Source organism: Acanthochromis polyacanthus, chromosome 7 (assembly GCF_021347895.1).
Source record: "Acanthochromis polyacanthus isolate Apoly-LR-REF ecotype Palm Island chromosome 7, KAUST_Apoly_ChrSc, whole genome shotgun sequence".
Taxonomy (NCBI): Eukaryota; Metazoa; Chordata; class Actinopteri; family Pomacentridae; genus Acanthochromis; species Acanthochromis polyacanthus.
In genome coordinates this window covers 2,411,798-2,439,784 of record NC_067119.1, presented here as the reverse complement: position 1 = coordinate 2,439,784, position 27,987 = coordinate 2,411,798, and the positions used below count along the sequence as shown (strand labels likewise).

General features: G+C 39.9%; 2 protein-coding genes across 2 annotated transcripts in view; both read left to right on the top strand.

Moving 5' to 3' along the window:
* Window positions 1–22,045, top strand: part of znf608 (zinc finger protein 608) — a 66,971-nt gene extending 44,926 nt beyond the window's left edge. Inside the window, 7 exon segments of the mRNA XM_051951275.1 lie at window positions 1,786–4,186; window positions 5,791–6,100; window positions 6,103–6,225; window positions 7,915–8,084; window positions 9,257–9,404; window positions 13,652–13,708; window positions 16,964–22,045. Coding sequence (XP_051807235.1) covers window positions 1,786–4,186; window positions 5,791–6,100; window positions 6,103–6,225; window positions 7,915–8,084; window positions 9,257–9,404; window positions 13,652–13,708; window positions 16,964–16,983 — 3,229 coding nt within the window. The 3' untranslated portion in view covers window positions 16,984–22,045.
* Window positions 22,046–23,404: 1,359 nt separating this feature from the next.
* Window positions 23,405–27,987, top strand: part of LOC110972312 (centrosomal protein of 120 kDa) — a 44,729-nt gene continuing 40,146 nt past the window's right edge. The window contains exons 1-5 of the mRNA XM_051951174.1: window positions 23,405–23,634; window positions 24,708–24,864; window positions 26,125–26,239; window positions 26,320–26,464; window positions 27,561–27,709. Of these exons, the coding sequence (XP_051807134.1) occupies window positions 23,583–23,634; window positions 24,708–24,864; window positions 26,125–26,239; window positions 26,320–26,464; window positions 27,561–27,709 (618 nt within the window). The 5' untranslated portion in view covers window positions 23,405–23,582. The remainder of the gene's footprint in view (window positions 23,635–24,707; window positions 24,865–26,124; window positions 26,240–26,319; window positions 26,465–27,560; window positions 27,710–27,987) is intronic.

Here is a 27,987-nt window from a genome sequence, read left to right as displayed (position 1 = left end):
GGTGACATTCAGCGATATAAAAAAAAAGAAGGAAAGAAAAAAAGCAATTACAAACATCACAGGAGGAGTGAGATATCATCGCTTTTTGAAATCACAGAGGGGGGACGAGAAAGTCTGGTGTCAACGTGCTCTGCAGCCGGTTCCATTAATAAGGTGATTAGAACCCAAAAACAGCCGTTCCAAGGTCAGAATTCATCCATTGAGGCTTTAACACCAACCAGAGCTGCAATAATAATTAATGCATCGAGGTTCCAGCTGCAGAAATGTGGGTAAATATGACCTCATCACAGCAGAAAGGTTTCTGAAACGTGGAAAAGCGTCTCCGGCGTTGAGATGCAAGGTGCCGTCGTAAACAGCATCAAAGGACTTCAAAGTCGGAGCGACGGCGGGCGAATAGAAAATGTCTCCGTATCAAATACAGAGATAACCGAGAACTGAACAGGGCTTTTTTTTCTCTCCTCTGTGTTATCAAAAGAGGAGCAGGCTTTGTACAGGAAAAAATCAATTTTTATGCTCGACGTCTGGGCAAAGTGGTTCACATGAGCCCCGGATCCGTTATCTCTCCGAGGTTTATCCGTCTGATGGTTGAGTTCAGTTTGGGTGACAAGGAGGAACCCGATGGCGAGGATCATTCAAGAACAACGGGATTTAAGGATTTGGTGGAACAGCAACACAAAATGAAACGATGCTAAGATTGTGTTGACAGATTACGTGATCGATTTGCTCTCTTCCATCAACTCCCTCTATTAGTACGACAGAAATCTGAGAAAGTTCTGCAAAGTTCCTCCAATATTTGTGCCCACAATGTTCTTCGTGAAAACAGGATGACTACAAATGTTCTAAAAATGTTTATCAAGTCTGTGATGTCTTCCTTCAGCAAAACATTCTCAGAACGCTGTAAGATGAACGTTCCACCTTTGCTGATATGTCACAGTACAGGAACGTCTGACAAACATGTTGTATTAAGAACATCCTTTACTTGTTGTCATTGTGGAAACATCTTATAGAAGAGTGTTCTTTAATGTGTTCCTTCAACTAAAAGAAAAACTTTTAATATATCACATTACAGGAATGTTAAAAAAAAAGCCTTCTGTATAAAGATCATTCTATCATCTGAGGCCTGGATAACAGCTGGAAAACATTTTTTAAATGTTAGTTTTGGAACGTTCTTCCTTTGTTGTCATGGAACACTGTGGAGCATTGTGGGAATGTTTTTCCCCAACAACATTCCCCAAAACACTCTTAGAACACTGTAAGAAGAATGTTCCACCTTTAATATATCACATTAGAGTCTTATGAGGAACGTTCCGTCATCTGAGGCCTGGATGACATCTTCAAAACATTTCTGGAGAAATTTCTTCCTTTTCAAACTTTGTGGAAACGTCTTATAGAGAATGATCCATAATGTGTTCCTTCTTCAAAAAGCCTCACTGTTCTGCTTATAATATGTCACATAACCAGAACGTCTTATACAGAACGTTAATTTACTAAATCAGAAGTATTGTTGATTATGTTGTTGTTATTTTTTTTCTTTATACAATAAGTAGGGGTTTGCCAGGCTTTAAAAAGCAAAACATAAATATTAAACAACTTTAAATAAATAACAAACAATTCTTTGGTTCTTTCCCACCTTAGTTGTTGTATCTACTCTCAGATGTACGTCACTTTGAATAAAAGCGTCTACTAAATGAAATTGTAGAATTGTAATTAAACAACATCTTTGAAGCATTTCCAGTCTCTGATAATTAAAACTAATTCTCTGTTATTTTCTTTATTTCTGTCCAGGTTTTGTGAGTCTCCCTCCAGCGACCCGGAGCTGCCCGGCGGTCGTGGTCGAGGGAAGCGGATGCGAATGGCCATGGCGGATCGGCCCTGCATGGATCCGACGCCTGCCACCAAAGTCAGGGGTTTATCACAGCACCGGAGCCGTGGAGGCGGCATCGCCGGATCAACCGCTCCCATCCACAGCAAGGGCAGGAGAGGCAGCCTAAACCTCATCAACAGCAACTGCCGAGCGCCTCCGTCTTTCTTCACCGTGGACGACGTGAAACCGGCCAACAGCGCCACCTCGCTCTCCTCCGGGAAGCGTAAGAACAAACCGCCGGCCGATTTGGACCTCAGCCTGGTGTCCTCAGACGACATTAAAAACGGGAACGGGAAGAGGATCCGAGCAAAATCCCGGAGCGCCCCGTCAACACCGCAGGGTAAATCCGACCCCTCATTCATGGATCCGGGGGGAGGTTGTGGCTCCTCGCCGCCTCCCCCGCCCATCCTCATTGACTGCCCCCATCCCAACTGCACTAAGCGCTACAAGCACATCAACGGCCTGAGATACCACCAGACGCATGCACATCTGGAGGCCGAGGAGCAGAGGAAGCCTGACCTGGAGCCCATGAAGGACGTGGAGAGCGAGGAGCGACTGTCTGACTGTGAGGACGGCATTAACAACGTGACGTACGACCTCTCGGAGTCCAACAGCAACACCAACAGCTCCTCCAAGAAACCCGCTCCCCTGTACAAGGTGACCACGGTGGGTTCTCCGAAGAACAGGCGGCTGCTGCTCAGCACCGACCACAGCCCCAACGCCAACTCCAAAACCAGAAGAACCTCGCTGCTGAAAGACGGCCTGATCGATGACCTCAGCAACCTGCCCATCATCTCCAACATGACCGTGGTTCTGGAGAACTGCATGGTCCCGGACAGGAACTCCTCGGTGGAGATGCCCAAACTGGAAGCAGAAGGTTTGATCGAAAAGAAGGGAGGTGCCTGTGACAAGGGCAAGAAGGCCAATGGGAAGGTCGAGAAGATGTCCAAGTCCAGGACCAATCGGCCGATCGCTCCGGCACCAGCTCCGCCCAAATTGATCGCCATACCCAACACGGCGTATCCGAGCAGCACCACGGATCCAGTCACCTCCCAGCAGCCATCTCCCATGGCAGCCGTTGGCCTCACCAGTAAGAACCTCCCACTGAAACCCATCAAACCAAAGCTGAGCATCGTCGTGGAGCCGAGCCTCGTCAAAGCCACCCTGGTGACCTGCAAGGAGACCCGGAAGAAGGAGAAACGGAGGCTGAAGGACAAACACAACAAAGATGCGCCATCCAGGACGCCAAATGGTGACAGCGGCGGGATCAAAATGGAGGACGGTGGCGGCGGATCCAAAATGGGCATCAAGGAAATCTCCGGAAGCCTTCTGAAGGAGCACTTGAGCAAACAGGATGTAATAAACGGACTCACGGAGAGCCAGGAGAGCAGGATGGCCAGCATCCGAGCCGAGGCCGACAAGGTCTACACCTTCACCGACAACGCCCCCAGTCCTTCCATCGGTGGGTCATCGAGGCTTGACGCTAGCGGTAGCTGCCTGGCAACGGGGGATGGCAGCAGCAAGAACAACAGCCCCGCCTACTCCGATATCTCCGACGCCGGGGATGATGGGGGATCCTCCGAATGTCGGTCAGATGGGCTCAGATCCAAGTCCAGCTCCTCGGCTTCATCCGAGGTGAGCTCCAGCAGCAACCACGGTAACTCCGGTAAAACCCCACCCACGGCGTCAGCCCCGAAAGACCCCCAGTCTCCGTACTACCATGGCTACGATCCCTACTACCTGCAGGGGTACATGCAGTCGGACCGGCAGAACAGCAGCGGCGTCGCTTTCCACAAAAGCTCCCACGACTGCAAAGGGAAGGACAGAAAAGAGGAGGTAAAAGAGGACGATAAAAGCTCCGTCCACGAGTTCTCGGATTCGAAGAAAGGCGACGGACCGCCTCAGTCTCAGCTGCAGCTCGCCATGAGCCAGACCCAGACGGCGCTGGCCCAGTCGCTGTACTACGGCCAGTACTCCAGAGGACTCTACATGGACCAGAAACTGTTACTGGCCTCCAAGTGCTGCGACCAGACGCCCAAGCAGAGGGGGGCGAGGGACAGCGACGAGGTCAAGCACATGGTCGGGGGTCCGGGAGGCAAAGGCGCCGACGGTACTAAAGGTTGCTGCCCCAAACCCGTCCTGTCCTACGTGGAGATGAGTGAGAGGGGGGAAAGGGGGCAGGGCCTGGGCGTGAAGGTGGAGCAGCACCCGGCCGCCATCAAAGACTGTGACGACCTCAAGTCGCCCTCCTCTTCCTCTTCTTCATCACTCCACAACCCGAACAGTCAGACAGATCTGGACTCAAATGTTTCCTTTTCCAGTGTAAGTTTCTCCCTCTGTCTATAACCCGCCGCCGCCGCTGACGCTGTTGTTGTGGTGCTTTAACGACCGCTGTGGGTGTCGCAAAGAGATTAAATGTGTACAGCTAAAACCCGTAGGTGCTAATGTCAACAACCGTGTGGCTTCTGTGGTGCTGTACTTCCACTCCAGTCATGTAATCTGATTAGATGGATGCAGATGTTTTTAACGTTTAACCCTCTGAACTCCAAGCAAGTTTCAAGCCTTTTTTTTTCTTTTTGCAGCTGTCACGTTGTATGGAAGCAGCACAACCATGGATTGTAGAGGAAAGAGCTTTAAAATGTAATTCCTTTGATCATTTATTCCCAGAAAAACTGAAAAAAACTTAATTCAACATGTACATATTAAGTACCAACACTAAAAAAAATAGATATCCACATAACTATCAATATTTTGTAACTTAAATTTTAAACACTGCCTGCAGTTCAACCCAAAAAGTCCACAAATTTTTGTCACGTGACTGTTGGTCACACCTGAGTCTGTTATGGCTTCACAATTACCCCGAGAAACACAAAAGTTTTTGTGTTTTACCGAATCTGGTTACAGCAAAGGTTTCTTTTTTTGTGAATTTGTAAAGTTAATTTGATTTAAGTTTCCCAACAGAACCACATGGCACAATTTTAAGCTCAAATTTGGTTTTTCATCACAACAAAAAAATGACAAAATGATTAAAATGACATGAGAATGGTTCAAAATGACTTGAATAGGGTTCAAAATGTCTTAAAATTTGTTCAAAATGATTTGAAAAGACTTCAAATTGACTTAAAATTAGTTCAAAATGACTCAAAATTTGTTGAAAATGACTTGAAAATTGTTCAAAATTACCTAAAATTTGTTTAAAATACTTAAAACCTCTTCAAAATGATTAAAACCTTTTCAAAATGACTTGAACATGGTTCAAAATGACTTGAAATTTGTTCAAAATGCTTGAAAATGGTTCAGAATGATATAATTTTTAACAGCAATCCATCAATTTCCAATCAATCATTTGCTTCCCTACTTCAACAGCAGCACAAATTAAAATAATTTCCTGATTTTTAAATGAGACTTGATTTTACGCTCAGATTATTTGTTTTTTCAACAAGTCAGAAAAGTTGGATATCCAATGATTCTCTCCGTTTTTATGCTAAATGATGTAATTTTTACTGTTATTTTTCTAAAGAAACTGCATCTTAAACCTGCCGGCGGGTCTTCTGGGTTCAGAGGGTTAAAGTGAGACTCTGACAGAAGCTCTTCTATGTTCAGTGTTGTTTGATATAAAAGCTTGTACAGTTTTTTTAGCCGCCCTCCATGCCGGGTCGTGGCCTCATGTGTCTGTTGGTTCATTGACCGGGACGCCGCCTCTCCTCACATCCCACCTCCGACCGGCCGAGCCGTCATCCTCCATCCCACCCAGAGCCCAGATCCTCACCGTCTGAGGCCCTCAGTGTTTCCTCTATAGTCGCTGAGCAGCGGCGGAATCAGGACGCCAAAAGAAACCGCTAACGTTGACCCTAAAAGCTGTCGGCCGCTGTCAGACTTATAGGGGAAACACTGCGACTCGCACCAACTCTTGTCCATCGATCTAGCCCTCAGACGGCCCCGGCTGGCCCCACCGCCTCGCTCACGGGAAATACTCGGAGCTGCAGCACGGCGAGGAGGCCGAGGAGGGCGAGGCGGACTCTGGGAAGGAGTGGGGCGTCACCGTGGAGCCGGCCGGGGCCAAGATGACCTCAGGGGCAGCAGATAGAGGAGCCGAGGGGAAGAAGTCCAGACTCGACCCGCCGCCCGACGTCGACGACCCGGACCGGCTGGAGGCCCTGGAGGAACCGGGCCAGGAGGCCACCGGAGGACCGGCCGAGGAGTCCCAGAGCGCCCGGGCAGCGGTGTCGCCCCCCATGACCCCCAGCAGCCCTACATCCAGTACCAGCACTCCTCCTACCCCCCATACCTGGCCATGTGTGAGGGCAGCGGGGGCTCCTACAGGGGGGTATCATCCCCCACCCTAGTCCACAACTACCCCGGTGAGACAACACACTACTACCTACCAACTATACACAGTAGACACAAAACAGACAGAACTTCACACAATAGACACAAAACAGACAGAACTACACACAATAGACACAAAGCAGACAGAACTAGATGAGCCCTCAGTAGAGGGCAGAACCACGCCCTCTGCTGGCGAAAACCCTGTTCTCCCTATACAAATGATGCAATATGTATCAATTTTGATCATCGTACATATCTCCCTCCCTACTTGATCTGCTGACCTGTAACTCCACAACTGAGCAGGGGACCTTAAACTGATCTTCAGTGCCAAGATTGATTATCCTGACTTCAGCGGTTGCAGAGATATCGGACCGGACATAGCCACATACATGCATACATACTTACCCAGCCAGATACCGCACCGAATGCAATAACCCCGCCGACGTACCCGTCGGGCATGGTTAACTACACACAGAATAGACACAAAACAGATAAAAACACACAGAGAACAGAGGCAAAACTACACACAGAATAGACACAACAGATGTGTGAGCTTCCTGCATCTTTCCAGAAATTTCTCTGTAAATTATTTTAAATGTTTTTTTTTCAGTCTGAAATTGGCCTCTTGGAATTAATATTTTGATAACTGCTTTTATGAACCTCCATTCAGAAAGTTTTTTTGTTTTTAACAAATGTGATGTTTTTCTGGACAACCTGTGAGGCTGTCTGTCTGTCTGTCTGTCTGTTAGCAACATTACTCAAAAACAGACTCACAGATTTGGATGATATTTCCATTGAAGGTCAGAAATGACACAAGGACCACCTGATTACATCCTGGCAGAGATGATTTGTTAAAGATTTCTGTATCGTTGCCAGATAGTGGCACGGCGTCACTGTAACCATGACAACCAGTGAACACTACATCAGCTGATTGTGATCCTGCTACAAATCCACCTCTGAGGACTTATCAGGACTTATCCATCAGAAATGATCCGAACACTGAGCAGCCTTGGAGGAGGACTGCAGCTCTGAGGGCTGTTCTTGTTTTTCATTTTCAAAAAGTTCGGAGTAATTTTGGACGACATTTGAGGCCGTGTGGACAAGTTTTAAATAATTCTGGACACATTTTAGGTAATTTGTGATACTTTGAATAGTCGAGATAACAAGTATTTGTCATTTTTAGAGTTTTGGAACAAATTTTTGGTCCATTTTGAACAAATTTTACATCATTTTGACTCGTTTTGGACACAGTTTGTAGTTTTTTTATTTTGAAACTTTCTGGACTGTTTCTGAGTCATTCCGGACCACTTTTAAGTCTCTGAACACATCTGGAGTTTATTTAAATTTTTTTTCCTTTTAAACAAGTTGTGCGTCATTTTGGACGACTTGTGAGTCCGCGTGGACAAACCTTAGAATTTGGAACGTTTCAAGTCATTTTCACTCATTTTGGACGCATTTTATAGAAGTGTTTGTCTTGTTTTGTTTTTTTTTTAAAAAAGGGACAATTATGAGACTTTCCGGACGAATTCAGAGCTGGTTTAGACCAGATCCAGGACATTTAGTTGTGTTATTAAGGTTGCGTTTCCTTTTAGTGAGCCTAAAAACAACCCGATAAATGCTGTTTTAATAGGAAATAAGCAGGAAGTGTCCTTTAAATGTGATCTTTCTGCTCATGTTGTGACAGAATCTAAACATCTAAACATGCTTACGTTCCTCTGCAGGTTTCCACTACCCTCTGTACGGGAAGACGGCGGGTAGGGAGGAGTCAGAGGTGACTCCGCCCGGCCGAGGAGGAAACGTGAGCGGAAAACAGAGCGGAGACTCGTCGTCGTCGTCGGCCATGGAGCTGCTGCAGCAGCAGAGTCACCAGTACCACGGAAAATCCCCCGCTGTGAGGAAACAAAGACACGTTTACACTGAAAACACAGCAGGAAGAGGAAACACAAAGAAATTTCAGTTTAATTTTGATCCATCTGGCTTCAGCTCACAACGTTTAGTGATAAAAACTGCTGCTGTTTCAGGCAAAGCAGCTTTTCAGGTGTTTTTATCTTCCATTTAATAACCTCTCCTTCCTGTTGACATCCTTCCATCACTATAAATTATAACAGAAACTTTCCTCTGAAACTTTCAGAACTAAAAGCTTTAAACTGAGTCGTGTCTCAGAGAAAACTTGTTTCAGGTAAAATTACTGAGATAGTTTGACTTTCACAGCGTAACAACAGAAAAACGGTTCAGAACAAACCTAAAATGTCATTTTATAATCCTTTAAATGGAAAAAGAAAATTAATCTGACTTTTAAAGCAGCAGTTTGACTATTTATAAAACGGTTCAGAACAAACCTAAAATGTCGTTTTATAATCCTTTAAATGGAAAAAGAAAATTAATCTGACTTTTAAAGCAGCAGTTTGACTATTTAGTCTGTTAGAAAAGATTAAAAAAAATGAGTCACTGTCAGAAAGAAAGAACAGAGACACCTGGAAGGAATAAAAACCACCTCTGAGACTCACTTTATTAGAAAAACAGCTTAAAAACTGCTTTTACTAAGAATGTTTCCTGTCAGCCTGACATCTAGTGGTGGAGAGAAGAACTGCAGCTTTGGTCACTTCAGGGTTTTCAACAAAAACTATAAACAAGTTTTGTGAACAGATTCAGGAAATTAGCTTCAATATTTATTTTTTGCTGACAAGCTGAGCGACTTTTGGTAAAATATTTTGAATTATTCTGTAATGATTTAGAGAAAAATTTAAATCCGTGATTCTATAAACATTGGCCATTTTAGAAATATAAATAACAATAACTAATAATCACACACAGAACACAAAGCATCTTAAACAGCTTCCTCACAGACAGACTGTCAAAATAAGAGCTTATATGTTTACAATAAATATTTAAACAGAGAAATTAAAAGAAAGAAAAGTTACATTATTTAGCATTTATTTGACCTACATTTGGACTAGACACAAACACAATCGAAAAGCACACAAAACTACACAAAACAGACAAAACTACACTGAAATAGACACAAACAATAGTTTGTTTGTTTGTTTGTGTGTTTGTTTGCAGCCCGGTGAGAAAGGTTCCCCTGAAGGAGAGAGAGAACCAGAGCGAGAGAGGAACCACGTGTCGTTCGCCCGACACCTGCACACACACCATCACACACACCTGGGCATGAGCTACAACCTGATGTCAGGACAGTACGACATCTACCAAGGTAGGACCGCAACCAGAACAACAACGACACAATAATAACAACAACAACAAAACAATAACAACAACGACAACAAAACAACAACAACAAATGTGTTGGTATAGTTACCAAGGTAGGACCGCAACCACAACGACACAATAACAACAACAACGACAACAACAGCACAACAACAACGACAACAACAGCACAACGACAACAAAACAACAACAACAACAAATGTGTTGGTATAGTTACCAAGGTAGGACCGCAACCAGAACAACAACGACACAATAATAACAACAACAACGACAACAACAGCACAACAACAACGACACAATAATAATAACAACAACAACAACAACAAAACAATAACAACAACGACAACAAAACAACAACAACAAATGTGTTGGTATAGTTACCAAGGTAGGACCGCAACCACAACGACACAATAACAACAACAACGACAACAACAGCACAACAACAACGACAACAACAGCACAACGACAACAAAACAACAACAACAACAAATGTGTTGGTATAGTTACCAAGGTAGAACTGCAACCAGAACAACAACGACACAATAATAACAACAACAACAACAACAGCACAACAACAACGACACAATAATAACAACAACAACAACAAAACAATAACAACAATGACAACAAAACAACAACAACAAATGTGTTGGTATAGTTACCAAGGTAGGACCGCAACCAGAACAACAACGACACAATAATAACAACAACAACGACAACAACAGCACAACGACAACAAAACAACAACAACAAATGTGTTGGTATAGTTACCAAGGTAGAACCGCAACCAGAACAACAACGACACAATAATAACAACAACAACGACAACAACAGCACAACGACAACAAAACAACAACAACAAATGTGTTGGTATAGTTACCAAGGTAGAACCGCAACCAGAACAACAACGACACAATAATAACAACAACAACGACAACAACAGCACAACGACAACAAAACAACAACAACAAATGTGTTGGTATAGTTACCAAGGTAGAACCGCAACCAGAACAACGACGACACAATAATAACAACAACAACGACAACAACAGCACAACGACAACAAAACAACAACAACAAATGTGTTGGTATAGTTACCAAGGTAGAACCGCAACCAGAACAACGACACAATAATAACAACAACAACAACAGCACAACAACAACGACACAATAATAACAACAACAACAACAACAAAACAATAACAACAACAACAACAAAACAACAACAACAAATGTGTTGGTATAGTTACCAAGGTAGGACCGCAACCAGAACAACAACGACACAATAACAACAACGACAACAACAACGACAACAACAGCACAATGACAACAAAACAACAACAACAACAACAAATGTGTTGGTATAGTTACCAAGGTAGAACCGCAACCAGAACAACGACACAATAATAACAACAACAACGACAACGAGTGTGTTAGTATTGTTACCAAGGCAGGACGACAACGACAACAAAACAATAACAACAACAACACGACAACAACGAATATGTTAGTATAGTTACCAAGGTAGGACAACAACAACAACAATGAAAACAAAACAATGATAACAACAACGACAACAAAACAACAACGACAACACAACAATAACAACAAATGTGTTTGTATCGTTATCAAGGTAGGACAACAACGACACAACAATACAACAACGACAACACAACAATAATAACAACGACAACACAATAACAATAACAACAACAACAACGATTGTGTTAGTATTGTTACCAAGGCAGGACGACAACAACACAAAGAGTCAAAGTTTGAATCATTTTGATCATTTTCTATCATTAAAGATGAATGTTGAGTCGTTTTCTATTCTTTTTGAATGCATGTGGACCTTTGAGTCATTTTTGAACAGTGTTTGAGGAATTTCAGACAAACGTCGAGTCATTTTGGACAAACTTTTAGTAATTTCCATCAACTCGTGAGTCATTTTGTTCAGTTTTTGGGTTATATTGGTCAGATTTGGAGTGATTCTGGACACACATAATGTAATTTCGGTCACATTTAGAAGCATGACGGACACTTTTTGAGTCATTTAAAACAAATGTGCCACTTTTATCATAATTTGGTTTCAGCCAAATCTGGAGCCGTTTTGAACATTTTTCCAGTTGTTTAGCACAAATGTTGAGTCCCTTTAGAGCCATTTTGGTCGACGTTTGAGTAGTTTCACACAAATCATGTGTCATTTTTGAGTAATTTTGGACAAACTTTTGGTAATTTTCATTAAATTGTGAGTCATTTTGTGCATTATTATTTGATGGGCAGTAATTTTGGACACATATAATGTAATTTTGGTGGGACTTAAAACACTTTTGTGATAATTTAAGTCCTTTCAGACAAACATTCAATGATTTTAGTCCAATTTGGAGCCATTTTGGACATTTTTCCAGTCATGTAAGACACATGTTCAGTCATTTTGGACAGTTTTGGATCACTGGAGACACATTTTGAGGCGTTTTGGTCAAACTTTTGGTCATTTCCATCTAATTATGAGTCATTTTGTTCAGTTTTTGGGTTATTTTGGCAGATTTCCAGTCATTTTGGACAACTTTTCCATCACTTTGCATCGTGGAAGAAAACTTTGAGTCTTTATGGACTTTTTTGGACTCATTGTTCTCCATTATCTAAATTCCTGCACCTCTCTGGAAACAATACGACCGTGAAGGAGGAAGATTAATTAATTAATTCGTAATGCGATGAAACAGATAAAACAGATCTGAAGATAAGGAGATGATTAATTGGTGAACTTGTGATTGTTCTTCTGCTGTTGTCTGCACACAAACTCACAGATCATTTCAAAATCCAGAACATTTCCACCAGAAAAACACTTAAAAACTTAAATGCAAGCTGATTAAAAAGCGCCTTTATGTAGCAAAGATGGTCTGTTTGTTCAGTTTCTGAGGCTGCAGAGGTTTCATCCGTCCTTACAGATGTTAGAGCACCACCCACATCTGGATACTCTGTGTCTTCAGCTGAAGTTCAGTGAAACTAGACGGTCATTGAGCTTTGAGTTAGCAGTGAATCCATGAATCCAGATGTTGGCTGCTGGAGTGGCAGCTGTCAGCTCGGTTTGTGTGAGCGGTGAGCTTCACGGCAGCCGTCTGTTCCACTTCCATCCCGGTGAACCTCCACAGAGCCGCGGCTTCGTCTTAATGACGAGGTTAACCAGAATCCCATCTTTTATCGCTGAACGTTTCCTCAGCAGGCCCCAGAAACGCTCAGAACGTCGCACAAAAAGCACGATAAATCCTGAAACAGCGGCCAGTTAACAACAGCTGTGGTTTTATTCTACATTATATCCTGAAAATGGTGAAAAAACCCAACAGAAAGCAGCGTTCTGGCTCTGACGATGTGGATGAAGTCACACAGAACAGAGGTTAAATTAGAAATAAGAAGGTGTTTTAGAATTTCAGGCGGTTTTCAGATGAACTGCAGGCCGTGTTTATGCATTGTACAAAGAAGATACAAGAAAAAAGTAAATTCTGCTCCTCTAAAACGACAAAAACAAGAGGAAAAAAAGACAGATGACACATACGGTACAAAACATGACAAAATGAATAGTAAAAAAGCACAAATGAGACGCAAAATGGCAAAACAAGACATAAAATGACATAAATGAGACACAAAACAACACAAATGAGACACAAAATGACATAAATGAGACATAAAATGACAGAAATGAGACACAAAACAACACAAATGAGACACAAAATGACATAAATGAGACATAAAATGACAGAAATGAGACACAACACAAATGAGACACAAAATGACATAAATGAGACACGAAACAACACAAAAGAGTCACAAAACGACACAATATGGCACAAACAAGTTACAAAATAACAAAAACGAGACGCAAAATGGCAAAAAACAACAAAAGCGACATATGGAAGAAAGTGAGACACAAATGAGACTAAATGAGAATAAAATAAATGAGAATAAAATGAGAATAAAAGAACTGATCCAAAACTATCACAGAGACACAAAATAACATGAATGAGACTTTGAAGAGATGATTCTCAAACCTAAACATTATAAACTTCATAAAACAGGATTTATTGGTTTAGTTTGATCTCAGTGTTCTTTAACAAATCACCAGTTTTGTGTATTAATCTTTTAATGTCAGCATTAATGTGTGTATCTGTGTATCAGTCAGTATTTATTGGTGAACTCTGAGCTGGTTTTCTCTGTTTCTGTCTCTTGTTGTTGCAGGTTTGAGTTCCAGGTCTCTGGTCTCCAGTCAGCAGGTTTCAGGACACTCCTCAACCGGTACGTCTACAAAACATCTGCTGTTTATCTGTTAGTGTGAGCAGCTGCTGGTCTACAGAGGGTTTATCTCTTCTTCTGCATCAGATCCAGTGGAGCTGCAGCTGAGTTTTTACAACACAATGACTCATTTACTCTGATTTACAGTTTGGATTCCATTCCACAGAGCAGAACAGTGATCTGTGCAGCTGTTTGTGACTGGATTTACACATCTGCATTTTATAAGATCTCCTCAGACGTCAGTGTTTGTCCAGCTTGTTTCTTAATGATTAGTATAAGTTACTGTAAAACTACGGCCACATTCTAACAGCAGTGTTCTGGTTTTACTAAATGTACTACATAAAACATAACTTATAAAGGTGTTCTGGAGCCTAAAACAACTTTTAACTGGAAACTGTATGAACTGAACAGAAACCTGACAGAACCCAACGCAAACAACATATAAAATGAGTAAAATGAGGCAGAAAATGAGACATAAATGACACAACTGAGACAGAAAATGGTACAAACAAGAAAAAGATTGTTAAAAATGATGAAACAAGACAAAAAATGATAAAAATCAACACACAAAATGACAAGAAATGACATAAATGAGACAAAATGACACGAATGAGACAAAAAATGACAAAAACGAGACAAAAAAATTACAAAAATGACATGAACAAAACAAAAAATGACACAAACAAGGCAAGAAATGACGCAAACAGACAATAAAATGACACAAAAATGACACAAACAAGCAAAAAAATGACACAAACAAGACAAGAAATGACACAAAAATGACACAAACAAGACAAAAAAATTACAAAAATGGCATGAACAAGATAAAAAATGACACATGCAAGACAACAATGGCAAGAAATGATACAGACAAGACACAAAATGACAAAATGTGACAAAAATGAGACACAAAATTACACAAATGAGATACAAAATGGCAAAAAAAATAATCAAACAAGACAAAAAAAATGACACAAAAGCAAAAAAAATGACATGAACAAAACCAGAAATGACAAAAAAAGACACAAACTAGACACAAAATGACACAAAACAAGAAAAACTGATACAGAAAAGGGTGTTAGTGATGACAGATTGCATGTAGAAACCTGAATAAATGTGTGTTTTATCTGCATGTGTATGAAACCAGAGGCTGTTGAAGCGGCTGCTGCTGCTTTGTTTGTAGCTCTCGTGCTTTTTAAATTATCTGTCAGTTTGGGCGCAGAATGTCTTGTTCAGCTCCGTTTCTGTGGAATAAATTGGATAAAACTGGGAGTAAAGCGAGCTTCAGTCCGTCTGCAGGGTCAGTGAATCTAATATCTAAGCCTTCTCCGCTGGGAATAACTGCGTGTTCGGCTGAGCGGCTCTCCAACCTGGCCGCTTAAATTATCCTCCGCTACATCATTACCGGCTCTGCAGTGCTTTCAGCTTTCAGACTCCACGTAAAAGTGTGAAATAATGCAGAGCCGAGGCAGCCGAGGAGCTTAATGCCACGCTGCGGTTATCTAGAAATGCTAATTGCTGTGAAATAGAGGAGATTATAACGGCAGCCACGGAACGACTCAGAAACCATCACAAGTTTACAGCAACTGTTCATTTCTCCAGACGGATATCTGGAGATCTCTAATTAATTATTAATTATCTCCTCATCTGGAGATATCAAACTGTTTGTTGCTTTACGAGTTAATTTACATAAAACAACACAAATGAGACACAAAACTACATAAATGAGACAGAAAATGGCACAAATGTGACAAAACGGCAGAAATGAGACAGAAAATAACACAAATGAGACACAAAATTTAACAAATGAGACAAAATGGTCGAAATGAGACACAAAATGGCAGGAATGAGACACAAAAGGACACAAATGAGGCACAAAATGACAAAAATGAGACATGAAATGGTAGAAATGAGAAACAAAATGGCAAAAATGAGACCCAAAATGGCAGAAATGAGACACAAAATGACAAAAATGAGACCCAAAATGGTAGAAATGAGAAACAGAATGACAAAAACGAGGCAAAAAATGACAAAAATGAGACACAAAATGGTAGAAATTAGACACAAAATGGCAGAAATGAGAAACAAAATGACAAAAATGAGATACAAAAGGACACAAATGAGGCACAAAATGACAAAAATGAGACATGAAATGGTAGAAATGAGAAACAAAATGGCAAAAATGAGACCCAAAATGGCAGAAATGATAAACAAAATGACAAAAAGGAGGCAAAAAATGACAAAAATGAGACACAAAATGGTAGAAATTAGACACAAAATGGCAGAAATGAGAAACAAAATGACAAAAATGAGATACAAAAGGACATTAAAGAGGCATAAAATGTCAGAAATGAGACATGAAATGGTAGGAATGGGAAACAAAATGACAAAAATGAGACACAAAATGGCAGGAATTGGACCCAAAACGCCTCAGAAACCATGACCAGTTTGAAGCCAGAAAGCAGCAGCAGTGCTGCTTAATTTCTCCAGACGGATATCTGGAGATCTCTAATTAATTATCTCTTCGTCTGGAGATATCAAACTGTTCTGTTGCTTTATGAATTCATTATCTGAAAACAAACGCTTTCCTCTATCTAGCGGCAGAGAGAGGTTCCACAATGAAGCCGATAAGAGACGTTTATTCGGCGATTTTCACTAGAAATCCTGCTGATGTCATAACAAGGAAGATAATTAATGAGATCTCCAGATAACTCCACACTTCTGTAGTTTGTTTTTAACCAAAATGTGTCCAAAATCCACTGTAAACCTGCTGCATATGTTAAAAACTGGAATATATTCTGAAAATGTCCAACAGAAAACCCAGAGTTGAGCAGACCTTCATTCATGATCCTCCAAATGATTTGTGAGTTCCTGCAGTGGAAAACCTTTTATCCACGTCCTGAGGTTGTCCAGTCTGCCTTCATCGTTTGACTGATTGTTGCCTCCGTTTCCATGACGTCAGAATCAAGTCGGACAGAAACCCGTCTGGAACAAACCTATTCCCTGACGCAACTTCATTTTCTTGTTTTCCTGACAGCTGTAGACACAAAGCAACAAATGAGGTACAAAAGGACAAAATGAGACGGAAAAAAATGACAGAAAAAACTGTCAAAAAGAGATATGAAACAACAAGTAAGACACAGCAGAAAAATGAGACATAAAACAACACAAAACTACAGAAAGGAGCTGAAACTGTGACAGAGACATGAACAAAACTTTCTAAAACGAGACACGCTAACAGCTGTTTTGTCTCCGCAGACGGCGAAGGGAAGAAGTAGGACCATGTGACCACGTCTCACATGAGGAACGGCAGATTTATCAGACATCAATTCCATGGTGTTGAATAAGCTTCGCCTCGCTGAGAGGCAGAGAACAGAACAAAAAAAAAAAACCTCTTTCATTTCTTACTAATGACAGCCACCAGTTTTATAAGTCATCAGGAGGAGCTGACGGACGGACGGACACGGAGAGGAACTACCTGTACAAACACAATCACTGGACTTTTCAAGCTTTCAGTTTTTGCAGTTTTGCCAGAAGCCGGCGGCGCCAATAAAACCATCCCACTGAGCCCGACCGCGGCCTGACTTTATAAATGCACATTGATGGTCGTGTATTAAGACGATGGTATGACTGAATGTACTGACGATGACTCCCGATAGTGTGGATCGTTTTTGGTTTTTTAAACAAACTCCTATTGGGGCAAAAACAGCATTAGGAAGCTAAAAAGTCTATTATTATCCTTATTATTCTCATTATGATTATTGAAGTGGTCCTCCCTCCATAGTGCTGACGCTACATTTGTATTACTAACCTGTACTTGAGCGTAACCATGTTGATTGTATTGTCTTTATGTGAGAGTAAACCTTCACATCGACCTGCCCAGTGCCATGTAGGAACCCAGTGGTGTAAATATTCTGTACAGATTCATGGCGGAGCACTACCATGCTTTATCGTACACTACGTTGATCTCCATCAGCCATGCAGGGCGGCAGAGAGCGGGGCGACGAACAGCTCAAACAACCACAACTTAGATCATCAATGGATGCAAGAACAAGAGTTTACATCCACAGGTAAAGACCAAGCATAAGATGGGATAGTCTTGAGTTTGTAATGACTCCGAGAACTTGGAATCTTTGAAACACGTGAATCTTTGTCAGGAAAAAACAATCATTAATTTTGGCTCTTTCATAAGTTTATTAAAGGTTTGCTGGGTCAAAATATACATACAGAAATATCAATATTTGGTAAAACGTCCATTTCTACCTCAGTTAGGTTCTTCTGGTTTCAGTCTTCTGGTTTATCTTCAACCCCTCTGGACAGAATTCAACTGAATTTGTCGTCTTTCTGACTCATTCCTTCAGGTTCTTGATGTGTTTAAGTCAGGACTTTGGAGAGCCAAAGTCTTGATTGAAACGCATCAAGAACCTGATCGTGAATAGACATATAGAAATGTTAATTTGATTCAGTTCTTCAAGTTTCAATCTTCTGTTTTATCTCTGACTCCTCCGGACACTATTCTTACCGTCAAGCATGGAGGTGGAAGCATCATTACACTGTCAATTTAACTGGCTCAAGTCTGAGGCAAAAAGACAACTAATTTAGTTGTTATTCAACTAAATTTGTCGTCTTTCTGACTTGTTTCTTCAGGTTCCTGATGGGTTAAAGTCAGGACTTTGGCTCCCCAAACCTATCAAGAACCTGATCAGAAATATACATACAGAAATTGTTTAAATTTGTCCATTTCCACTTCAGTTTGTTTTTTCTGGTTTCAATCTTCTGGTATATCTTCGACTCCTCTGGACAGAATTCAACTCAATTTGTCGTCTTTCCAACTTGTTTCTTAGGGTTGTTGATAGGTTTAAGTCAGGACTTTAGACTCCTTCCTAGAAAATTCAGAGTTCTAGGAGTCATTGGAAACTCAAAACGGTCATGTCTCTTTACAAGTGGATCTAAACTGTTGTTCATGCCTGTATCTGCAGCTCATGTAGGTTTGTCATTGTTTAGGTTGCATAGCTGATGAATACTGTTTTCTGGAAGCCATGTGTTCGCCCCAGTTTGTGCTTCTTTGATGCATTGCCTTTAAATTCTCTTGAAGTTCACGAAGGTTTTAAGAGCAAACAAATTCACACACTGACAGTTTTATGCAGCAGCAGATTTAGATTTGACGTGTCGACACCACGACACTTTCTAAAAGCAAAATGCAGAAACTGCAGTCCAGAATCTGACTTTCTGACATTTTACCGAACTGTCTAAACCTCATTAAGCCATAAAAATGCACTAAATGACATAAGATAATATGACTGAGCAAGACTGTTGCTAGTGTGAAGAATAAACCTGAGAAAGTGATGCTGAAATAAGACGCACAAGCTGGAGCTATCAGTTACACTTTTCATTACAATACCTCTCTCTGAAGGATAATTCCAGTGTTAAATTGATCATTTTTGCCGTTTTCTAGCTTGAATGAATTCATCTTACCTCTGAGGCTGACAGCATACTCCAAACTAAATGGAACGTGGTGGTTTTTACTCAGGTAAAATAGTGAGTTTATGACCAAAAACACAGAAAACATTTGGCCTCGTTGCTTGTCGGATGCTTAACTTTGATCATTTTCACATTTGGTTGCATGACGTGAATTTTTAATGTGATGTTTTAGTGTTTTGTTTTCAGAAATCTGCAAGTCGCACGTTAAATCTTCGACTTGTGGCGTCATATTCTACAGGTGTTGAATTCAGTTTAGAGTATAAGATGCTGCCGGCTGAAGTGTTTTTACACACATGCATCCTGGTAAGGAACATTTTAGGAACAATAAACCAGAATATCTGACAGAAACTGGAGCTACGGTGATGCAAAATGGACACACACTGGAATTATCCTTGCAGTAAAATGCTCATACTTGTATTTTCAGTGATGATAGTTTTGATAAATGCTTGTTCTCGCTCGTTCCGTCACCCTGCCTCTGCTCCGATGCTTTCTACAAGCGAACTAGCTCATTGCAGAGCCTCTGATAGACGGTTTGTCCATCGGCGTCATACCACTGCCAGATATCCAGAACAGATGAAGTTGATTCATAAAAACCCAAATTTCTCTTAACGTTTTGAGGTTTGATGATGTTCATTATCATTAAAATCACCTCAAAGGAGCTACAAACGATGTTATTGTTTGGAAACTTATTTCTAACCAAAATTTGCCCAAAATTCACTCTTAAATCATTATCTTAATACCTGGAAAATGTTCTAAAAATGCAATGCTGGACTAAACAGCCGGTATCACAGTGAGTTTGTAGGTTGGTACTAGGATCAGCTCCACTAATCTTGGGCTAAATCTGCTTCACTACTTGCTCAGAACTTAGCTTTTCAAGCTAGTTGAGATGTGATTGCTTTCCTTTCCGATGACTAAAACATGCCAAATTCATATTCTGTCAGTGTACAGCAGCAGCTGATTTACTGCTGAGTAAATTTAGCCGAGCTGTTTGGTGTATTTGGCTAAAACAGCTGTAATCTAGTTGTTGCTATGCTCACATTAGCTCCTACTAGCTGTATGAGCTAGTATGCTAAATAGAAGTATAAACAGTGACACATTATTCCGACAAAATCACATTGCAGTAACTACATATCTGGCTAATGCTGAGTTGCCGATGCAGTGTTTATACCTGCAGTGACTGAATGCTAGCTAGTTGCAGCTTGCTAGTGAGCAAGACTTAGTAGCTAATTTAAACATTTCCTCCCTTATTTATTTTCTTTAAAAAAAGAAATGAGTGCTCTAACACGTTAGAACTGTTAAAACTTTGTTTTTTATCGCATAAATAATGCAGGACCTAAATATATCCATAAAAAGATCAATCTAGATAAATTAGCGCAGCTGAAAGCTGGCTAATTAGCTAATCTAGCTAAGCAGAGCTGCTGAAAAAGCTGCCTCCAACGCCTGTTAAAAGTACCAAAATTTGATTTTTTCCACGTTTTACTTACTAAACAAACACTATTTTGGCATTGAAATTCACAGCTGTTATGAAAAGTATTTATAAATAACACAATTGTTAAATGAAATGTGACTGCACTTTCGCGAGTTACGGCTAGCCAGTGAGCAAACCTGAGCTACAGCTAAATTAGCCTTTTTTATTTTGTGTTTTTTCTGTTGCATTTAAAGAAATAATTTAATGCTTTAACTCATTACTAACTAAGTTTATATGTTATATAAATAACTGGAGCACGTAAATCTAGTCATAAAAAGTAAAGAAGATAGAACCAGCTAAACGTCTAATGCTAAAAGTCTGGTGGCCAGCTTAGCAGAGGAGGAGTAAATTACCTTTGATTTGTGTATTTAAATCCTTTTAATGAAACATAAACTTGTTCAACTTTGGCTCATTAGTGCAGATTGACAAGAAAGCTGCAAAATTAACGTATTTTGTTTTTAGACACAACATTTTTCACTTTGTAGAATAAGAATCAAATTAGGTGAAGCTAATTTAGCTTTTTTTTCTGCTTCTTGTTTGAGAAAAATATTTTAATGCTCCAACATCTACCAAGGGTCTGAGTTTTCATACCACATTAAAAATACAGCATTTAACTCTAATGGGGAAGAAGTTAGCCAGTTAGCTTAGCATATCAGAGTAGCAGCTAATGCAGCTCTGCAGCCTTTAAAGGAATTCATGTGATTTTATTTCATGACACTGCCTTTAAATTATAATTTAAACACTTCAAACTAAAGGTAAATATATAAAACTTTAGTTTATTGGCTCACAATTACTAACATTTGGCCTGAAAGAGCTTCAAATTAAGTTAAAAAGAGAGCAAGAAAGAGTCTTTAAGCCATTTATTGTCACCATTCCTGCAGTTACTGCTCTCTGACTTTGTTTTTCAGTGTTTTTGTGATATTGAACGCACAACATAATTCAGATTCAGCTGTAATGCCGTCATTTATGACGGAAATATGGGTTGGAATCTGTATTTACAAGAACTTACCGATGTCTTCATGCTATATTGTGTATTAAACCGTTAAAGCTCCGCCAAGGCGCCAACATGGCCGACACCAAACGTCCCGATGGCGCTCGTCGTCTAGCAGCGGCTCTGCCTCACCTACACAACACCTTACCTACATAGTATCAGTGATCATTCTATTACTTGAATATAGTGCTATGAACTCTGTTTACAAAATGCTGTCGACTTTTGGGAGACACGGTGTTGTCTTATCGAGGCTGCTTGGTTTGTTCAGTCCATCCACCTGCTGAATCCAGTTAATAACTCACTGAAACCGTATAAACATGAAACCTGCTGTTGCTTTTTTATACTGTATATGCCTTAATTCATATGTTTGGCAATCATGATTAAAGGATGTTTATATATATTCTCTTGTCTGTGGACTTTTTTTCTCAGGGTGTTTGTGCGTCTCTAAAAAAAAAAATGTTCAGTTCTGTGTCTAAAACATTGAATCTCTGTTGACTTTTACACCTTTCAGACCTCTGTAATATCTTTTATTCACAAGGTTTTATTGAAATATACATGAGAGGACATTGTTTTGTAGGTCTCTGCTCCAGTTTGAATTTGAAACCCACTTTATATAAACGCATATGACCAAATGTAAAGCCAGTGTTATTTATAAATCACATTAAAGACAACAGACTTTCCCCCCAAAGTGCTTTTCAACAGATAAATAAGATTTACATGGCAAACTTACGGGGCTAATGATTACAGTAAACATGCTACAATATTATAAATGTGTAAATTTACCAGACTAACTTATATATTTGGAAAAGTTTACTAAAAACGTTACATTTCTAAGCTGGTGAGACACAAGATACGAAGATGCAAAATGATTAACAAGGCTGAAAAACTCAGTAATAATAATAAAAATAATGCTTTGACTTTTCTACAGGATTTGTTTTTTCTCATTTTGAATTCTAAACCAGTGTGGTGTGAAACTGTGAGTCTGTACCGGCTTCAGAATAATAATTCAAATCAACCGCAGCACTTTGTGAGAAAAAAAGAATCTTGTTTTAAACAAACAAAACAAAATTTTAAAAACACGACAGCTGTACTAATATTTTCAGAACCACAATCACATTTGTTTTTAAAATGCTGTAAAAAAAAAAAAGTATCATTAGATGAGAAGAAAAAAGCACAAAAAACAAGATTGTTCTGATAAACTTGTCTCTGTTACCTGTGTGTAAGATTAAAAATACATAATAATAGTAATGATAATAATAGTCGTTATTATGATTATTATTATTAATATAGTTCTTATTGTATATTTGTTATTATTAGCAATTATATATATGATCATTACTCTTGGTATATTTTGTAATATATTTTGTTTGTTACATTGCATTATACCATATTACTATATCTTATTAAATATATATTTTAGATATTTAATAAGATTATTAATAATAGCAATAATAATTATTTCTATTATTTTTATTTAATAATAGTTATTATTTTATTTCTATTACTTTAACAACTTTTATGATATATTACATTATATCTTATATATTTTTATTCATCTAATGCTAATAACAACAATAATAGCAATAATAATACTATTTTCTATTAACTGTTAATAATAACATGATTATATTATTGTTAGATGTAGTAGTAGTATTGGTGGTATTCATAGAATTGTATTGTGTTGCAGTGACGCTGCAGTTCCGTCTCCCACCAGCAGACGTCGCTGTGAGCTTTAACTGTCACTGTCGTCACTTCTTGTTTGAAAACAAAAATGGGTGGCGCCAAAGCTTGACAACAAAGCGGCTGTTTGGAGTTTTTAACGGATAGTTAGCTTCTCTTCAGCTAAACTAAACATAAACTTCTTCTTTCTAGTTCGGGATTTAACGGAAAGTTGGTCGCTTTGGACAAAAGTTTCCGGTTGGAGCTGCTCAGATGTCATGATGTCTGGAAGGACGGAGCAGCTGCTGGTCGTTGTGTCCGTCCTGGAAGGTGAGCGGTTGTTAAAGGGACGCTAGCTTCTGGAGGGAATTATCCAGAATATATCAGTAATACGTTATTACATTCGGTGTTTCTGTCTCTTTAGTTAACTGAACAAAGCGGGTTAACGTGCGTCACTAGCAGCAGCCTGTTGCTCCGTCAGTTAAATCAAACCTGACCTGGAGTCTGGCGTTTGCTGCCCAAAGCGAAAGAATCTTTTCTGGCACTAAATATACGCATTTTAAAGGCAAACTTAATTATTACTCTGTTCAAGTGGTAGTTTATAGTTAAATAAGAAAGTAGAGAGTGTGTGTTCATGTTTGTGAAGCCTGTCAAACGACAGACTGAGTTTATCTGCTGTCAGACTCATCTTAGTCCAGTTTGATCTCCAGTGACCAGTAAAATGATGGAATAATAACATAAATAATCACAACTCCAAAGGTTTCCTTTGTTTTAGTGCAAAAAACACATTTTGAAAATGTTCACATTTGAGGAATTATCTTTTTACTAAACATGAACAACCTCAGGTTTAAGAAAAGTACGTTCAATTCCAGCAACATTCAGCCTCAGTTTATTACACTTGTTTATATTTTTGAGTGTATTTCCACATAACTTCCACATCAGAGTGTCTACAAACAACATTCAGTCTCTGCTATCTGGAACTGAATCAGAGAATTTTACTGTAGTAGATTTACTAAAATACAAAAACAAGACAAAGTATTACAAAAATGAGACGCAAAACGATAAAAGCGAGAAACAAAATGACAAAAACTGAGACAAACGAAACAAAACAAACTGGACCCTCTGGCTCTTACTCCATGATTAAACGGTGAGGCTTTAAAAGCATCACGGAAGTTATCGACTTGACATCGATTATTACCAAATAGATGATGAAAACTGCCAATAAATGACAGGATTTCTGCTCATGTGGACCCAGCAGGACGTTTATAAGACCATGAAAAGTGTCTTAAACTGGGAGCTACGTGGTAAAAAGTCTAAGATTGAATTTGTTAAATCCTGCAGGACGTGACTTTAAGTTCATCTGACTCATGATTTGGACGATGAAACGTTCTTTTCTCCGGCAGGTCGCCACTTCCCCAAGAGTCCTCGGCTCAGTCTGGTGGTTCAGGCGAGCTTCGACGGCGAGCATCTTTCCACGGATCCGGTGGAGCATCGAGAGCAGCCTCAGTTCAGCACCGAGCTGGCCTGGGAGCTGGACCGCCGCATGCTGCACCAGCACAGGTCTGGACACTAACGCCCGTCACATCATCAGTCTAGTTCTGTTTGTTTGTTTCCTCTGATGCCTGCATGGGTTTAAAATCATTCTGATTAACAGGAATACCTATTAAAGTGATGAAAATCAACATTTAACTGCAGTTCAGCAGCAAATAATTATGCTTGTTTTCTATTAAATGAGTAATTCAACGGGACAAGAATGTAAAATGTCCGTCATGAATAATATGGAGCTTAAAGGAACATCAAACGTCTGCCTTTCTCTGAATACCACCTTAAAAAAACAGATTTTCATCTACAGTGAAGCTGAAAATCCTCACATCTGGCAAACCCGAGCCGCCAAATATTTGGGTTTTTCTTGAAAAATTACTTTTTAAATCATTTTAATCGACTGTGAAATTTCATTTTCTGATTTGTTTTCCATTCCCACTTTTATTCATGTGCTAGCATAACTGCATAAGGGTTTTCTAACCATCAATGAGCCTTTCAGCACCATTAGCTAACACAATGTAGCATTAGAACACAGGAGATGTTCCTCTGTACCCCTATGGAGATATTCCATTAAAAATCAGCTGTTTACAGCTAGAACAGTCATTTAGATTTGGGGCGGCATGGCTCAGTGGGTAGAGTGGCCGTCTTGCAACCGAAGGGTTACCGGTTCCATCCTCGCCCCGTCGTGTTCGAGGTGTCCCTGAGCAAGACACCTAACCCCGAATTGCTCCTGGTGAGTTGTGGTTAGCGTCTTGCATGGCAGCTTCCGCCATCAGTGTGTGAATGGGTGAATGTGACGTATCATGTAAAGCGCTTTGGGTACCTTGCAGGTATAGTAAAGCGCTATATAAATACAGACCATTTACCATTTAGCACATTAGCAATGTCCTCACTGGATTTATCATTTATTTAATATTATGTTCATTGAAAATACTGCTTTTATTTCAAAAATAAGGACATTTCTAAGTGATCCCAAACTTTTGAACAGTAGTGGACGTGAATAAAAGTTGCTTTGAATGAATTAAAGTTGCTCTAAATGAGTTAAAGTTGCTCTAAATGAATAAAAGTTGCTCTAAATGAGTTAAAGTAAAGTTGCTCTAAATGAATAAAAGTTGCTCTAAATGAATAAAAGTTGCTCTAAATGAGTTAAAGTTGCTCTAAAATATGTTTAAGATAAAGGATATCATCTACTGAATGTCTCCTCAGATGTTGCATTAAGATGAATGAACCCTCCACAGTTACTAACCTCTGTGATGCTTCCTGACTTCTTCTCCTCAGACTTCAGAGAACTCCCATAAAGCTTCAGTGTTTCGCCGTCGACTCCGTCAGTAAGAAGAGGGAGAACGTCGGCTACATCGTGCTGGACCTGCGATCGGTTCAGGAGGTCAGGCAGGTAAACGTCCTCTCTGATGGCGTCTTTTAAAGTCACGTCCAGCTCCTGTTCGATCTGATCAGAGTTTGATGTTCCTTCAGGAGCCTCGCTGGTTTCCTCTGCTCAGCAGTAAATACACCAAACAGAAACCAGCTCTGCTCCTCAGCATGCAGCTGGAGAACGACAGCAGACCTTCAGAACCTTCACCGGACCGCTTCAAGGCCAAGAAGGCTCCTCCTAGACAAGGTCAGCTTCACTGCAGTTCTCTTCAGAGATCATCTGGTCAAACCTCCACCTGCTCACAGTCAGAACACATCGCTGAACATTTAGTCATCAACAGACACTACAATGTACTTATGTTCCCTAAACGCCCCACACTTCACTCAGTCTGTGAGTGAGAAGCTCAGTTGAAGGACTGGATCTGTTTGAGCTCATTAAACCTTTAACCCTCCTGTTGTCCTCATTTACGGGCACCAAAAAATATTGTTTCCTTGTCTGGAAAAAAAAAAAAAATCAAAAAATTCAGCAAATAAAATCCCTAAATTTCTGAAAATTTGTAAAACCTTCAGGAAGAAAATTCCAGTAATCCCTTAAAAAATTGTATTTAAAAAAAATCCCCCAAATTTGACAAGAAAATTCTTGTAAATATTTACAAAAAATGAGCAAAAATCTTCCAAAAACAATCTAAAGTGATTCCATATATGAGTAAAACTAATATTTTCTTTAAGAACATTCACATAAAAAAATCAACCAAAATCCAGTGAATTTCACTGGATTTTTATGTGAAAGTTCTTAAGAAACATTTTTAACATTTCTTTGCTTTCCCACCAAAAATGTTCAAAACCTTCCCAAAAATGTTGAAAATGTGAACATCAGAAGTTTCACTGTGAAAATATATATTTTCCCACATTTTCAGACTTAAACGGGTCACAGGACGACGTTTACTGATCACTGCACTCTGAGGCGTTAACGTCTCTTTTAGGATTAAAACTCTTCAGATATAATTTTTTCTGAAGCTTTTCTTTGTTTCAGGTTCAACTCCAGCATCTGAGAGGATTTGGTTTTAGAATAATAGAAATATCCAAAGTAGTTTAAATCAATCCACTGGACTTTCAGAAAGCTCCTTGAAGACGTTTCACCTCTCATCCCAGAGGCTTCTTCAGTTCTGGTGGTGGTTGGTGTTGCCTCAGCACCAATCACCACCAGAACTGTTTCATTTTTTTTACATTTTTAAAAACTGTTTCAAAAGTTTGCTGATCAGTTTCAGTTGTTGCTTCTAAACGTTCCAATCACTCAGAGTTTACTTCCTGCTACATTTGTGTTTTACCTCCTGCTGCTGTAGGCTCCTCGTCGGTCACGGATCTTCTCCTAGACAGGCTGGAGGCGGTTCTGGTTCCAGATCAGGGCTACCATCAGGTCGGACCTGCAGATCTCTGCAGCGAGGTCTTCGTCCTCTCTGTCACCGTGGCGTTCGCTACCAAACTGGAACAGGTAAATAACAGCTGGTAACCTGAGCTGAGTTCATGTTTGTCTGGATCACGTTTCCAGGAGAAGGTCCAGAAGTTTCCAACATCTGGAACAGAGTCTGAGAACAGAGAAACACTTTTCCTTGGCTTTAAAATCCTGAGCTGGTTTGTTGTCGGTTTTTCGGAGCCAGAATGAGTCTGAGGAGCAGAGAATAAAACCTGGTTATGGTCTAAACATAAACTTTCAGGTTATCCCACCGTTTCAAAACCCACAAAGTCAATACAATAGAACAATAGAACTAT